The sequence below is a fragment of the Falco cherrug genome, chromosome 20, assembly GCF_023634085.1.
Source record: "Falco cherrug isolate bFalChe1 chromosome 20, bFalChe1.pri, whole genome shotgun sequence".
In the NCBI taxonomy this organism is placed as follows: domain Eukaryota; kingdom Metazoa; phylum Chordata; class Aves; order Falconiformes; family Falconidae; genus Falco; species Falco cherrug.
In genome coordinates this window covers 2,518,848-2,530,334 of record NC_073716.1, presented here as the reverse complement: position 1 = coordinate 2,530,334, position 11,487 = coordinate 2,518,848, and the positions used below count along the sequence as shown (strand labels likewise).

Here is an 11,487-nt window from a genome sequence, read left to right as displayed (position 1 = left end):
GCGTTCCCCCCTCCCTGATTTGGGGAGCTTGATGCCCCTTCCCATTGCTTTTGTGCTGCCTCTGAGATTCATTCATCACACTGGGTTACAAAATTTTACTTAGTTTAATGAAAAATCTGTTCAAAGTTAGAAAGAATCTTTGCTTTACATAGTGATAACATCCCAGCTACTTATAGCTGGGGCTCAGCACAGGTGGCTTAAGTGGCACAAGTGGCTCAACACATTATTACAGGACTTTGGTTTATTTCTTTGAAAGAATTTTCACTTAAGAGAAATATTTTTTTCTGTGCCTGTGCAGGCATATGCAAGTACCACAGCTACTCCTGCTGGTAAGATACCTTCTGCTGTCTCCAGCTTTCTCCTACAGATCAGAGAGAACCTGAACTGTATGTAGGTTCTTGCAGGGAGGGCTGGTTCCTTTTATTTTTCCGTAAGTGCTATGCATATCTGTTACCCTGTCTAAATAATAATCACGCAGCTAAGCTGTCTTCCATATATAACTGACCTGGATAAGCTGACAGAAAAACACTTCCTCTCCAAAAACAGCATATATTTTTGGGCTTAATTTTAGTAACACTAGGTTTATTGCCCATTTCTTTTGCTGTTATGTATTTGGAGAAAAAGAAAACATTGGCTATGACGCGCATGTCATTTCATGGTGTTAGACTTTCATTCCTAATCAAACACTGCAGAACTTTTGGAAATGATCTGAAGACAGAGCTGCACTAATTAGATGGCATGTCCCAGCTAAGGAGCTCATCATCAAAACTGAGATCAGACAAAACTTCTTCTTCTTCGAGGTCAAACTGTGCCAAGGACAATTCATTGACCTGGGAATAGAAATCAAGAGTAAATTTCTTTCTCTACACCACATTTTAGCTTCATTCCTCTGCACCTGGAAACAATGTATTTTTACCACCTACAAGCGACAGAATTTACCAACTTGGGAACATTTCTGCTTTGGAAAGACTGACCAACGTCACAAGGCAGTGAACCAAAAGGACACCCAGCATCCCTCCTCCCGAGCAAGTCCTTCCAAATTCCTGTCTGTTCCTCTTCCTATCAGGCTGCAAGGTGCCTTGTGGAGAGAGCGCACTGAATTACCTCCCACACACCATCACAAGGGATGGGAGGGCAGGGATGACTCTTCTGATAAAGAGAGGTTTGAGAAGCAGCAGGCTTTCTGTTTCACTTTGCTGCTCACTTCTCTTACAATCACTACATGTTAGGTCAGCTCTCTGTGGGTTTAGAAGAGGTCAGATAGAAGGGGCTGCACAGAGGAAAATGCAGAGAGAGAACAAACCAGCAGAAATTTCATTTTCTCAATGAACAAAAAAACATCTGACGGATGTTAGTCACTTCACACAGCAAAATACTCCTGTTTTACTGCTGCTCTTCAGTAAGAGAGGAAGATAGTTTTGCCTGTGGACACTAGGTGACTCAGTGCCATCAAATGGAATAATGTGTCACAAGGTGCGTTAGGCACTTCCTCCATGCACACAGCATGAGGGGTTCAACACTGTGCAGCACGGTGCTGATGCATCATGTGAGAGTGATGCTTGCTTTCAAAGAGTGCCGTATCAGTGGTCTCCCCTGGTACCTAGCAATGTTTTCAAACTAAGTGGGATGAAAATCCTCTGCTCGTGACTTGCTGGCACACAGAACTCGTCTCACTGAGCACAATGATTAAAGTTTTACTGTTGTACCAGGGTATTTTTTTGCGGCACATGCTAACAGATCCCACAATTACCTGCAGGGATTTCACTAAATTGTTCCCTCTGGGTAAGAATAAGTATATGAAGTGCATTTCTAGATGGGGAGGTTGATTAATTTAACAACTTACTAAAAAAATAATTTGATTTAACCTACTGTGACTTTACCAGGATTTTCACTTTCACATATTCCATGAAGAGCGGTCCTGGATGCTGTCATGTGTGTGACCTGTCAAGCTGCACCGTAATAGTCCTGTACACTAACTGCTTACTTGCCTGTGCTGTCTAAAAAATACATGCATTTCTGTACAAAGATACCTCAAAAAGTAGGAGTTTTAAAGCCTCAGTGTGCTGTACAATTCCACGATGTAATGACTTCCTGGGATTTAAGTCGAGGCAATTGCTGCGTGAAAGGAGGATGTCAGAGGCTGTAACAGTTAACAGCTGTTACTTCCAATCCCTAGATGTAACATACAGGTCCTGGGCAGAAGCTAAATATCCACGGCTTTTACCTGAACAAGCCCCTTCAGTTCCTCTTCTGTTAAGGAGTCTATGGGCTCCTCTTGGGAGGAATTGTACTCCACGGCCACTTTCCCATTCTCTGAAACAGAATAAACAGCCAGAGATGTGGTTAGTTCCTACTGTGTGTAATGACAATAAACCTACCTGGACCTCCAAATGGGACAATTGTGCTTCATAATGACTTCCAGAGCGAGTGGCTGGTTGGCCTGAATGCGTGTGCCTCTTTCTCCAGCCTACCTGCCTGCCCTCTCTGCAGGAAACCAGATGGCTCTTACTAGATGGAGTGGAAACTGAAACTGAGGAAGCAGAAATCTACGAAGAAGACTGAGCATGTTAATTACTGGTTTCTCTGTATGCATAGATCAGAAGGCAGGAAGCACTGCAAAACATCTGAATCCAGAAATCCACCTTTCAAAGGAACACCTTAAAGAACTCGGGGGAGGAATCTGGCAGATGAAAGGCCCCTCTCTGTAAAATGAGGATAGTGGCACTGACCCGATCCCCATCAGGGATCCTGAGAAGCCTAAAAGACTAAAGTACCCCGACACCACATAAACAGATGTCACCTAAAAGCTCAGAGAGCACAAGACCTGGAACCCAGAGAAAGCAGGTGTGGCAGTTCCTGGGTCAGCACAGAGCCACCTTCTGTGATTAAAAACTCACAAGGAGATAGTAGCCTCAAAGAAGTAACACTGAACACAGCAGTGGGGCATGGACTGTTGACGGCACCTGGCTGCCTTGGAACCAGGACAGGAACGTGCAAAGTGCTGCAGTTCAGTCCATGTTACTCCTGGAAGCAGAAATTCCTCACGTCCTTATTCGGCATGGACATGTAGTGTTAAAAAGCTCTCCTTGCCAGAGTTTACAGGCTTGGAATTTGGAGTATCAGTTAGTTATTTATCATTAAAAAAATCTGGCCTCCTTTCAGATTTTCCTTTCACTCACATAGCCCATAGGGTGGAACCACTCTGTTAAATCATTACAGACCACAACACAAGTTTAATTTTGCCTGAAATTTCCCAGGCCTCAATAAATCCCAAGAAAGGTTCAGAGAAAAAGAATTCATATCAATTATCATGGAAGTTATAATGTCATTAGCCCAAACACCCCAGTTCTTAATACAAAACTAGGCCTTACCTAAGACTACAAGGAGTATCTTCTGAAAGGCACTAGACAAGGCTTTCCCAACTGCGAGTTTCTGAACTCTTCTTGTGGCTGTGACAAACTTGAGAGGATCTGAACATGACAAGCAGCATGTTATTGATATTGACACTCTGCATATGAAGCACGCCAGCTGCATCGCGCTAGGAAACGTAACCAAACACAGCTCTACAGATCTGATAAGAAAGCCGCTTACATTTCCGGACTCATCGGCAGTATGGCAGCACCCTCACAGGGGCTTCGTGTGCCAACCCACCGCGGTACACCACCGTCAGGGCTGTGTCAGGACCCTGCCCAGCACAGCAGGCAGGGCAGAGCCCCGCTGGGACCTGAGCTGTGCCACAGGCACAATCACATGGATGTTCACACCAGAAGTGTCTGTGATGGGGAATGAATATTGCTGCAGGCAAGAGGGAGAGAACAGAGGGTAGGAAAGCGATACTGGTGTGAAGCAGGGAGGGAAGTGGCACGTTCAGTATCCCTCGCTGCATAGCACAGTAGCTCACAAGGCCCTGCACAGATCCTTGCCTCCAGCTAAATTCAGGCACTTTATCAGACCCACAAATTGTGCAGAAGCAAGAGCGACCAGTGTCTGTGACAGCTGCTGAGAGACTTCCAGCTGCATCCAAAACGTACCTTCACTGTTTTCCACGTCTGCCTCGCCGAGAGCAACTCCCCTGGTGCGTACCCCATGGTTGGGCAGCGTCACCTCTACAGCACACAGGTATTTCACAGATTGCTTTTGTAATGTCTTTCCCAGTTCCTCATTCTCACCATCAAAACCAGATACATTCTGCAGCTGTTGGGAAGACCACAGATAATTGATTTCGATTAAACAGGAAGGGTGTGTTATGATCACCTAGGCCTATGCACCACCACCTCTGCACAACATGTGACTCCAAGGCAGAAGCACATGGTGAAGGCAGAGCAGGGATGTTTACCATTTTGACCCTATTTTAGAAATACCTCACAGTCCTCATCCTCTGGGAGTCTTGGTCATCTCAGCCACTTCCAGCAGATGAAGAATACTGTCAGGCCCTGCACTGCTTTAATCACAGCTGCCCCTGTTTTTACTAACAGGGCCAAGCCAGTGCCCTCACCCATAGCAATCTTCTCTCTCCAGGCTTTCAAAATACCCCCATTTGTGGTCCAAAACTCAGCTCCTGTAGCTGTCTCTTAGTTGTTGACTTGAGGACGATTCTTATTCCACCAACCACTCTAATTAAGGAGAGGATGAGGGAAAAGATGACAGATGAATATAAAGGGCCCCTTACTGTGATGATGCGACTGGACCAGCCGTTAAAGCCAAGGTAGTGGTTGGCCAGCTGCTGGCACTTGTTGCTGTTGAGACCAAGGACTTGTTGCTGAAACCCTTTCTGCCTGGCGCAAATGCAAACCTGTCCAGGAAAGAAGAACCCTTGTTAGCCAGGCTTTGCTTGTAAGGTTCCCACTACAAGCACACCACTGATAGCTCTGGGAGACTCATCTGAAGACAACATATTCCCTGACTGCATGTGTGCTTCGGACATGTGTTAAATATTTTTTACCCATGAATGGGCCCTGCAAATTATTCCAGAGGAGGGATGCTGCCCTTTTACTGCTTAAATGCTACCTGGGAGTCAGTGGTGAGGATGTCAACATGGTGGTAGTGCCCAGCCACAAGGCAGTAAACTTTTTGCGCAGGAAGCATCACTGAGATCAACAAGCATTTAGTGCGATTCTACCCTGCTTCTGGATGTCAGTGCTGAGTCCTGCAGGTTTCACACCTGGGGCCGTTCTGCTTACCTTCAAGGGAGATTTTTGAAACAGCCTTTTCCCATTGCATGTGCGCTGAGCTCTGCTGGCATCTCCAGCTGAATAAAACTTGATGATGGCGTAATACCCAGGCCCTGCCACAGCGGCATTTCTGTGTGCTCGCACGGAGTAGAGTGGCCCGAATTTGGAAAACACCAAAAAGAGGGAATGCTGAGAAAAAACAAGAGAAAAAAAAAAACAGAGTCTTTTGAAATACCTATGGGTGCTCCAGGGACTGAGAAACAGCCACAAAACCTAATTACCTAGAAAACAAGGAAAGCTTTTAGTACTGTTGAACAGCGATAAGCCCTGGAATAAGCAGTGAGGCTGAAGATGAGTATCTCTCCCTAAAAATAAGCTCAGTCTGGCTGGGCCTCTGACCCTGATGATATCTCATCTCCATTATCATCCAGCCTCTGCATCAGGAGGACACTAAAGACAGACACGGGATTTTCTGCCCCGTCACGCTCATCCCAGATGGCTCTTGCTCTCTGCCATCCTTTGCATGGATGCAGGAACGTTAGCACCGTATTTTGCAGGCAGAGCGGGGTTTTGTTCCAGGGCTTCAACCCTGTGCTGGGTGCTTAGGGGTCTTGCTGTGCTGGCCATGAAACTGGCCATGGCACAGGGGCAGAAATCACCTGGCGGGGGCCTGACACCCCCTCGGGGATGCCCTGCCCGCAGCATGCCTCAGGGAGACAAGGCAACTAAAAAATGATTAAAAGCAAACAAATAAAAAATAGAAGGGAGGGATTAAAAAATGTATTATTAGGATGGGGGTGAAGCCATCAGTACAGATGGGGGGGAACTGGGTCCTCAGCTCCAGGGGGGAGAGGGACCCTGGGGGGGTCCTGGGCCCAGCTCCTTGGCCCTGGAGGGGTGTCAGGGTGCACCCCCTGCTCTGGGGGGGACCAAGGACCTGCTCCCCAGCTCCGGGGGAGATCCCAGGCTCTGCTCCCCAGCCCTGGGGGGGGTCCCGGCCCCCACTCCTCTGGGCCTGGGAGGGATCACAGGCTCTGCTCCCCAGCTCTTGGGGGGGGGATCCCGGTCCCCGCTCCTCCAGCTGCGGGGGCTCCTGTGGCCCTGGGGGGGTTAACCCGGGCTCTGCTCCCCAGATCGTGGGGGGCTCCCGGGCCCTACCTCACCTCCAGCCCCGGCCCCGGCTCCAGCCCCCAGACCAGCAGCGTGCGGGCGCTCCCGGCCGGCACCCGGAACTCCACCACCTCCGCCATGCCCGGGCTGCCGCCCCGGCCCCGCCCCCGCCCCCGCCCCCGGCCCCGGCCCCGCCCCCGGCCCCGCCCCCGGCCCGGAGGGGAGGGGAGCCCCCCCGCACCCGCCCCGTCCCTGCCGAGCCCCCGCAGCCCCCCAAAGCCAGGGCCGTGTTAGCCCTCACGGCCTGTCCCCGCAGCCCCCCAAAAGCCAGAGCCATGTGGGACCCCATAGCCTGTCCCTGCAGCCCCCCAAAGGCAGAGCCACGTCAGTCCCCATGGCCCATCCCCTGCAGCCCCCCAAAAGCCAGAGCCATGTCATCCCCAACCCCGCAGCCCCCTGAAAGCCAGAGCCGTGTCATCCCCCACCCCACAGCCCCCCTGAAAGCCAGAACCATGTGGTCCCCCACAGCTCATCCCCTGCAGCCCCCCAAAAGCCAGAGCCTTGTCGGCCCCCACTGCCTGTCCCTGCAGCCCCCCAAAAGCCAAAGCCATGTCATCCCCCACCCTGCAGCCCCCCTGAAAGCCAGAGCCATAACAGCCCCCACCCTGCAGCCCCCCGAAAGCCAGAGCCATAACAGCCCCCACCCTGCAGCCCCCCAAAAGCCAGAGCCTTGTCGGCAGGTAACGGGTTTATTCTTGGGTTTTCCTCCCCAGGAGCGGGGCAGCGGTGGCCGGCCAGGGGCCAGGGTGGACATTGTCACACGGTGCAGTTCCCCTCGCCGTAGCGCCGGCACTTCATCACCTTCAGGTAGGTCTCCACCTTGTGCAGGTCCTTCTTGAAGCAGGAGAGCAGGCTGTAGTTCTTCAGCAGGGCATCCTCCGTGCGCAGGTGGATGTCGAATTTGTCGTAGGTGGGTTTGAGCAGCTGGGGACCCCGTGGACCCCTGTCCTCCAGCTCCTGCAAGGGGATGGAGGTGCTGGGGATGAGGGGCCCAGCGCCCAGACCCCCAGCCGGCTTTAGGGGAGGTTGGGGGTCTTTCCCCCCCCCCCCCCCCCAAACGTACTGGGGAGTTTATGCATTTACAGGAAGGGTCATTGCGCAGGGGTGATGCTGCACTAATTGCTGGCAGGGAGAAGGGAGCTGGAGGGAGGCAGGAGCGGGTCTGGTGGGGTCATAAAATAAGGGGGAGTTGTGGGGTCTTCTCTCCGTAGCTGCTCTAGCCAAGGAGATGGGGAACCAGGCAAATAATTCTCTTTTCTTTCCCTTTCCCAGGGAACAAAGTTCTGACCCAAACCTGAGCCAGGTGCATCTGGAGCCGAGACCTGCAGCCTGCTGCTCCTGCCCTGCTCTGCTCCCCAGCTGGCACAGTACGCAGGGCAGTTTGGGTTAAGGAAAGTGTAAATGCATTAAATGTCATTATTTGTCTACTTTCTGTGTGCTGCTTCCCAGTGCCCAAGCACATACCAAATGGCGAGCAAAATCTGGAAAGGGTGCTGATACACATACTTCAGCCGAAGTGCCAGGACAGAAGATCTCTGCTTACTCTCAGGGCCTGACTTTCAGACTTACTTAGATGCCAGAAGATGTAAATAATTGCCCAGATTCATTTCTTATAGGTCTCAGAGCTCTAGCTACATGATGATGCTGGCAGATAGACTGAGCTATAGAGCAAGCATAACTGAAAAAGGTGTCCTGGCAGATAATAAGCTATTTCATTTAAAACAACAAAGCAAAACTCAAGAGTGACCCTTGAAGAAGATCATGCTCCAGCTCTCACCAGCTGCCTGGGTGCTGTATTAATCCAAGAGAAACTTCAGAGCCTAGGCTTCCATCTGTATGCAGGTTGTTTTTATAAGATGTCCTAAGTCCTTAAAGCCAGGTTGCAAACCTTGCAAAATGCACTCCACTTTCAAGTATTTTGCATGGACATCTAGCAAACATTATGCTGCCATTTGTACAGCAGATTTAAGCAACTGAGTATTCTTTGGTGCTGGGTTTAGAAAGACTTTGGATCGGGACTGTTGTGATATTCCTGGTCTGTACTGCTCTGAGTGGTTATGGCAGTGCTATTAACATTTTTTATGTGTTTTCTTATAGTCCCCAGTGATGAAACATGTGCAACAGGGTGTCATGATCCCATTTTCTTAAGGTAAGCGGAGTCCAAAGGATGCCACTGGTCTTCAGAGTGGAAGGTGGGGAGATTTCTCATAGCCTTTGGATCTTGTGGAAGACCCCGAGAGCTGAGTGCCCAGTGTCTAGGATATCCCTGTTATTCTGTAGTCATGCTACATGCTGCAACTTACCCTCATCAGAGCTTGGATCCCCTCTTCCAAGTCCTTTAGTTTTTCATACACTCTATCTGAGGTGCCAAAAACCAGATTGTTTGTGAACACCTTGCTTAGGTATTGCACTGGGGTCAGCCAGGACTGGATGAGAACCAGTGAAAACCGAAGAAGCTCTATGTCCTGAAATTAAGAAATAAAAGGATCAAAGCTGTGCAGGTGAGGTATTTGGTAGAGTTACCGGTGCATCTTGCTCCCTCTGAAATGGCCTGGAGGTGACCCAGAGATGTGCTGCAACTTCATCAGAGGCACAGAAGTTTGGAAGCTGCAGAGCACCACCCAGACACGTGTGCTGCGCAGACAACGGTTTTTCTCATCCTTGGGGTGGGAATATGATTTATAGCATAAGCCCAAAGAGTCTGTCTTTCTTCATGCAGGGTTTAAATAGTAAAAAAGGGTGAGGAGGAATGAAGCGCTGAAGTGCTCACAGATGGAAACCCTCAGTTCCTGTAATGAAGCACAGCTGGGCTCTTCAAGCAGGCCTGTGCTTGCCCTGGGGGGAGAGAACTTACCGATTTCTGCTGGGCATCATCCTTCCCCGTGGGAGCAGGGATGGTTTCTGAGTAACAAAATGCTGCCTGGGAATTTTTGTTGGCGTGCCTTTGGTCCTCTGGAATATAGGTGCGTTCCTGTGGAGACATCCCAAATACACTCAGATCTGTTGCCCAAGTGCTGGGAGAAGACCATAGACACTTTCCTAAGCTGTCGTGAATGGTTACTCCTTGCAAAGAAATAAATGTGAGACATAAGGTGTCTCTGTACAGGGTTGCCAGGTAGGAAGCAGGAGTTTGCATGTCGGCACAATAGCTACCAGACCTAAAGGTCTTGCTGTCACTAAGGCAAGGTGCTAAGCCTAATGCAAAACACTTTTGGACCAGGTTCTCCCAAGGAGCAGATGAGCCTCAGGGACAGCTCTTGCCAAAGTGACAGCTCCTGCCAGCTCCTGCCAACAGCAGAAACTGGAGAGTTTTAAGCACTCAGACTCACCCAGAGCCAAAGGTGACCAACACAGTGAAGACTGGCAAAATATTCATGCCATCTCCCACTGCTGTCAGAGCCGGGTTTCTTTTTGAGGCAGCTGACCCTGAGCAGTAGTTTTGTGCATCGTGGGCAGCGATGGCCCCGAAGGAGGGGACTGTGCGGCACGAGAGGTGGGGCAGAGCTGAGAGGAGGAGACAGGGTCCAGGCTGATGGGACATAGCCTGTCCCATCCTATGAAGACCCTTTCTCCTCATCAAGAGCTGACAGAGAAGACACCCATAGTTCAAAAGTCTGTTTCTAGCAAGTTACACAGTCTTAAAACTGTCAGGCTAATGCAGAAGAGATGGCTGGAGGCCACAACACTTACGAACTCTTTGTATGTCTCAGCAGCCAGGAGGTGAAGATGCTGAGCCCTCAGCACCGCGTTGGCAAACAGGTTGGAAAGGGGCATGGCCGGGAAGGTGGCGGCTTCCTGCGGCCACTGCAGTCCCAGAGTGATCACAGCAATGAAGAGAGGAGAGAACCATGACCCTGCAGCAGAGCGGAGAGGTGTTAGCAGCCCCTTCGTGACTGCGCTGAGGCGGAGGGTGGCACTGGGAATTAAGTCCCAGCCTTTTCTCCCGGTGCTGGCTGCAGGGCTCACCTTCCTGGATGTCTTGCTGGGCTCTGTGGGTGAGCGTAGCCCCCCCCCAAATCCAACAAACCCCTGTCCCCTTTCACCAGACGTGCCCTCGGGGCTTCTGCTGCTGCCAGTGGTACAGGCAGTGTCTTCCTGGCTGAAGAGTCATTGTTGCTCCATGAAAACTAGTCCGTGTCCCTGTGTTTTTTCCTAACTCATGTTTTTCTGTAGGCCTTGCCCTCGTGAGAAAAGCAGCCTGAACTCGCCTTCATTGCGTGAGCAAGCAGGGGATGGTGAGTACCTGGTGAGGACCTGGGGGTCCCTCGCTTTAGCCTTGGTTTACACAGTGCTGCTGACCTGAACCCGGCCGTCAGCCTTCACTAGGATGAGAGCTGACGATGTTCCCTGTGCTGTCACCAGCTGCTTTTGCTCTCTGGGACATGCCTGTAGAACCTGGTGATCTTTGTCAAGCCTAAAGGTTTTCAGCTCCTGACAGCTAACTCACACAAGTGTCCACCTGGGCTTACAAAGACCATGAAGTTGATCTCAGACTAATGCCCTTCAGTGGAGGAATGCCCTAGGCATTAGACATCATCCTGATCCATCTTAAACTTTGCTTATGAGTTTTAAAATCCCTGCCAACACTTACATTAACAACAACTGTTATAACTGTGATTTAACCTTGCTCTTCATCTTCTCCACCCTCTCTCCTTGCCCACTTTAGGCTACAGACTGCCCAAGTTAATTCATGGATTAAAGTCACACTGTAGGGAAAGGTATTTTTTTTTTCATTGATTTCTAAGTTGCCACATTTTAATTTAGGGCTGGCAGGGAGCGCGTATAGCCATCACAACCACAACCACATATATATATATATGTGGTATAGCCAACCACAGTACCACCCCAGCATCATCTGCCATCACCCTCAGCATGCGACAGCACTGACAACCCTTTAAAACCGAAATAAAGAAAAGTACCTGGAGCCATCTCTGCCTGGTGAGTTGCTCAGGTGTTGCTTGACAGTGATTGTTTCTTCCTTTCATCTAGGCTGGTAAAGAAAACTGGTGAGCCACCCCTTATATAGCAGGGGGTTTGTTTAAAATGTATATATGTGTTCACGATCACAACAACTTCTCTATATTTTCTCCGTGCATAAATGCACAAGTGTTCGCAATGGTGCTACCTAATTGTAGTCATTTATACA

At 50.0% G+C, this 11,487-nt stretch overlaps 2 protein-coding genes across 2 annotated transcripts; both read right to left on the bottom strand.

Moving 5' to 3' along the window:
• Positions 1-85: 85 nt before the first annotated feature.
• RDM1 (RAD52 motif containing 1) lies at positions 86-6,437 on the bottom strand. The gene is made up of 7 exons (XM_005439485.3): positions 6,335-6,437; positions 5,181-5,360; positions 4,670-4,792; positions 4,032-4,194; positions 3,372-3,470; positions 2,225-2,313; positions 86-830 (listed from the first exon to the last, which is right to left on the bottom strand). The coding sequence occupies exons 1-7, from the start codon at positions 6,419-6,421 to the stop codon at positions 726-728; spliced, it is 846 nt and encodes a 281-aa protein (XP_005439542.2). The 5' UTR covers positions 6,422-6,437; the 3' UTR covers positions 86-725.
• A 579-nt stretch (positions 6,438-7,016) lies between these two features.
• On the bottom strand, positions 7,017-10,396 carry GH1 (growth hormone 1). Its single transcript, XM_005439430.2, is given in 5 exon segments — positions 7,017-7,298; positions 8,645-8,806; positions 9,196-9,312; positions 10,032-10,064; positions 10,066-10,396. Coding segments are annotated over 5 exon segments (639 nt in total). The 5' UTR covers positions 10,192-10,396; the 3' UTR covers positions 7,017-7,097.
• Positions 10,397-11,487: the final 1,091 nt, after the last annotated feature.

What these genes read in the sequence shown, in the direction of transcription:
- RDM1 (XM_005439485.3), bottom strand. Translation starts at nt 6,421, where the DNA reads ATGGCGGAGGTGGTGGAGTTCCGGGTGCCGGCCGGGAGCGCCCGCACG. An exon ending in AGCCGGGGCCGGGGCTGGAG is followed by an intron (nt 5,361 to 6,334) that starts GTGAGGTAGGGC and finishes GTTTTTTCTCAG; the next exon opens with CATTCCCTCTTTTTGGTGTT. An exon ending in AACTGAAGGGGCTTGTTCAG is followed by an intron (nt 831 to 2,224) that starts GTAAAAGCCGTG and finishes TTCTATTCCCAG; the next exon opens with GTCAATGAATTGTCCTTGGC.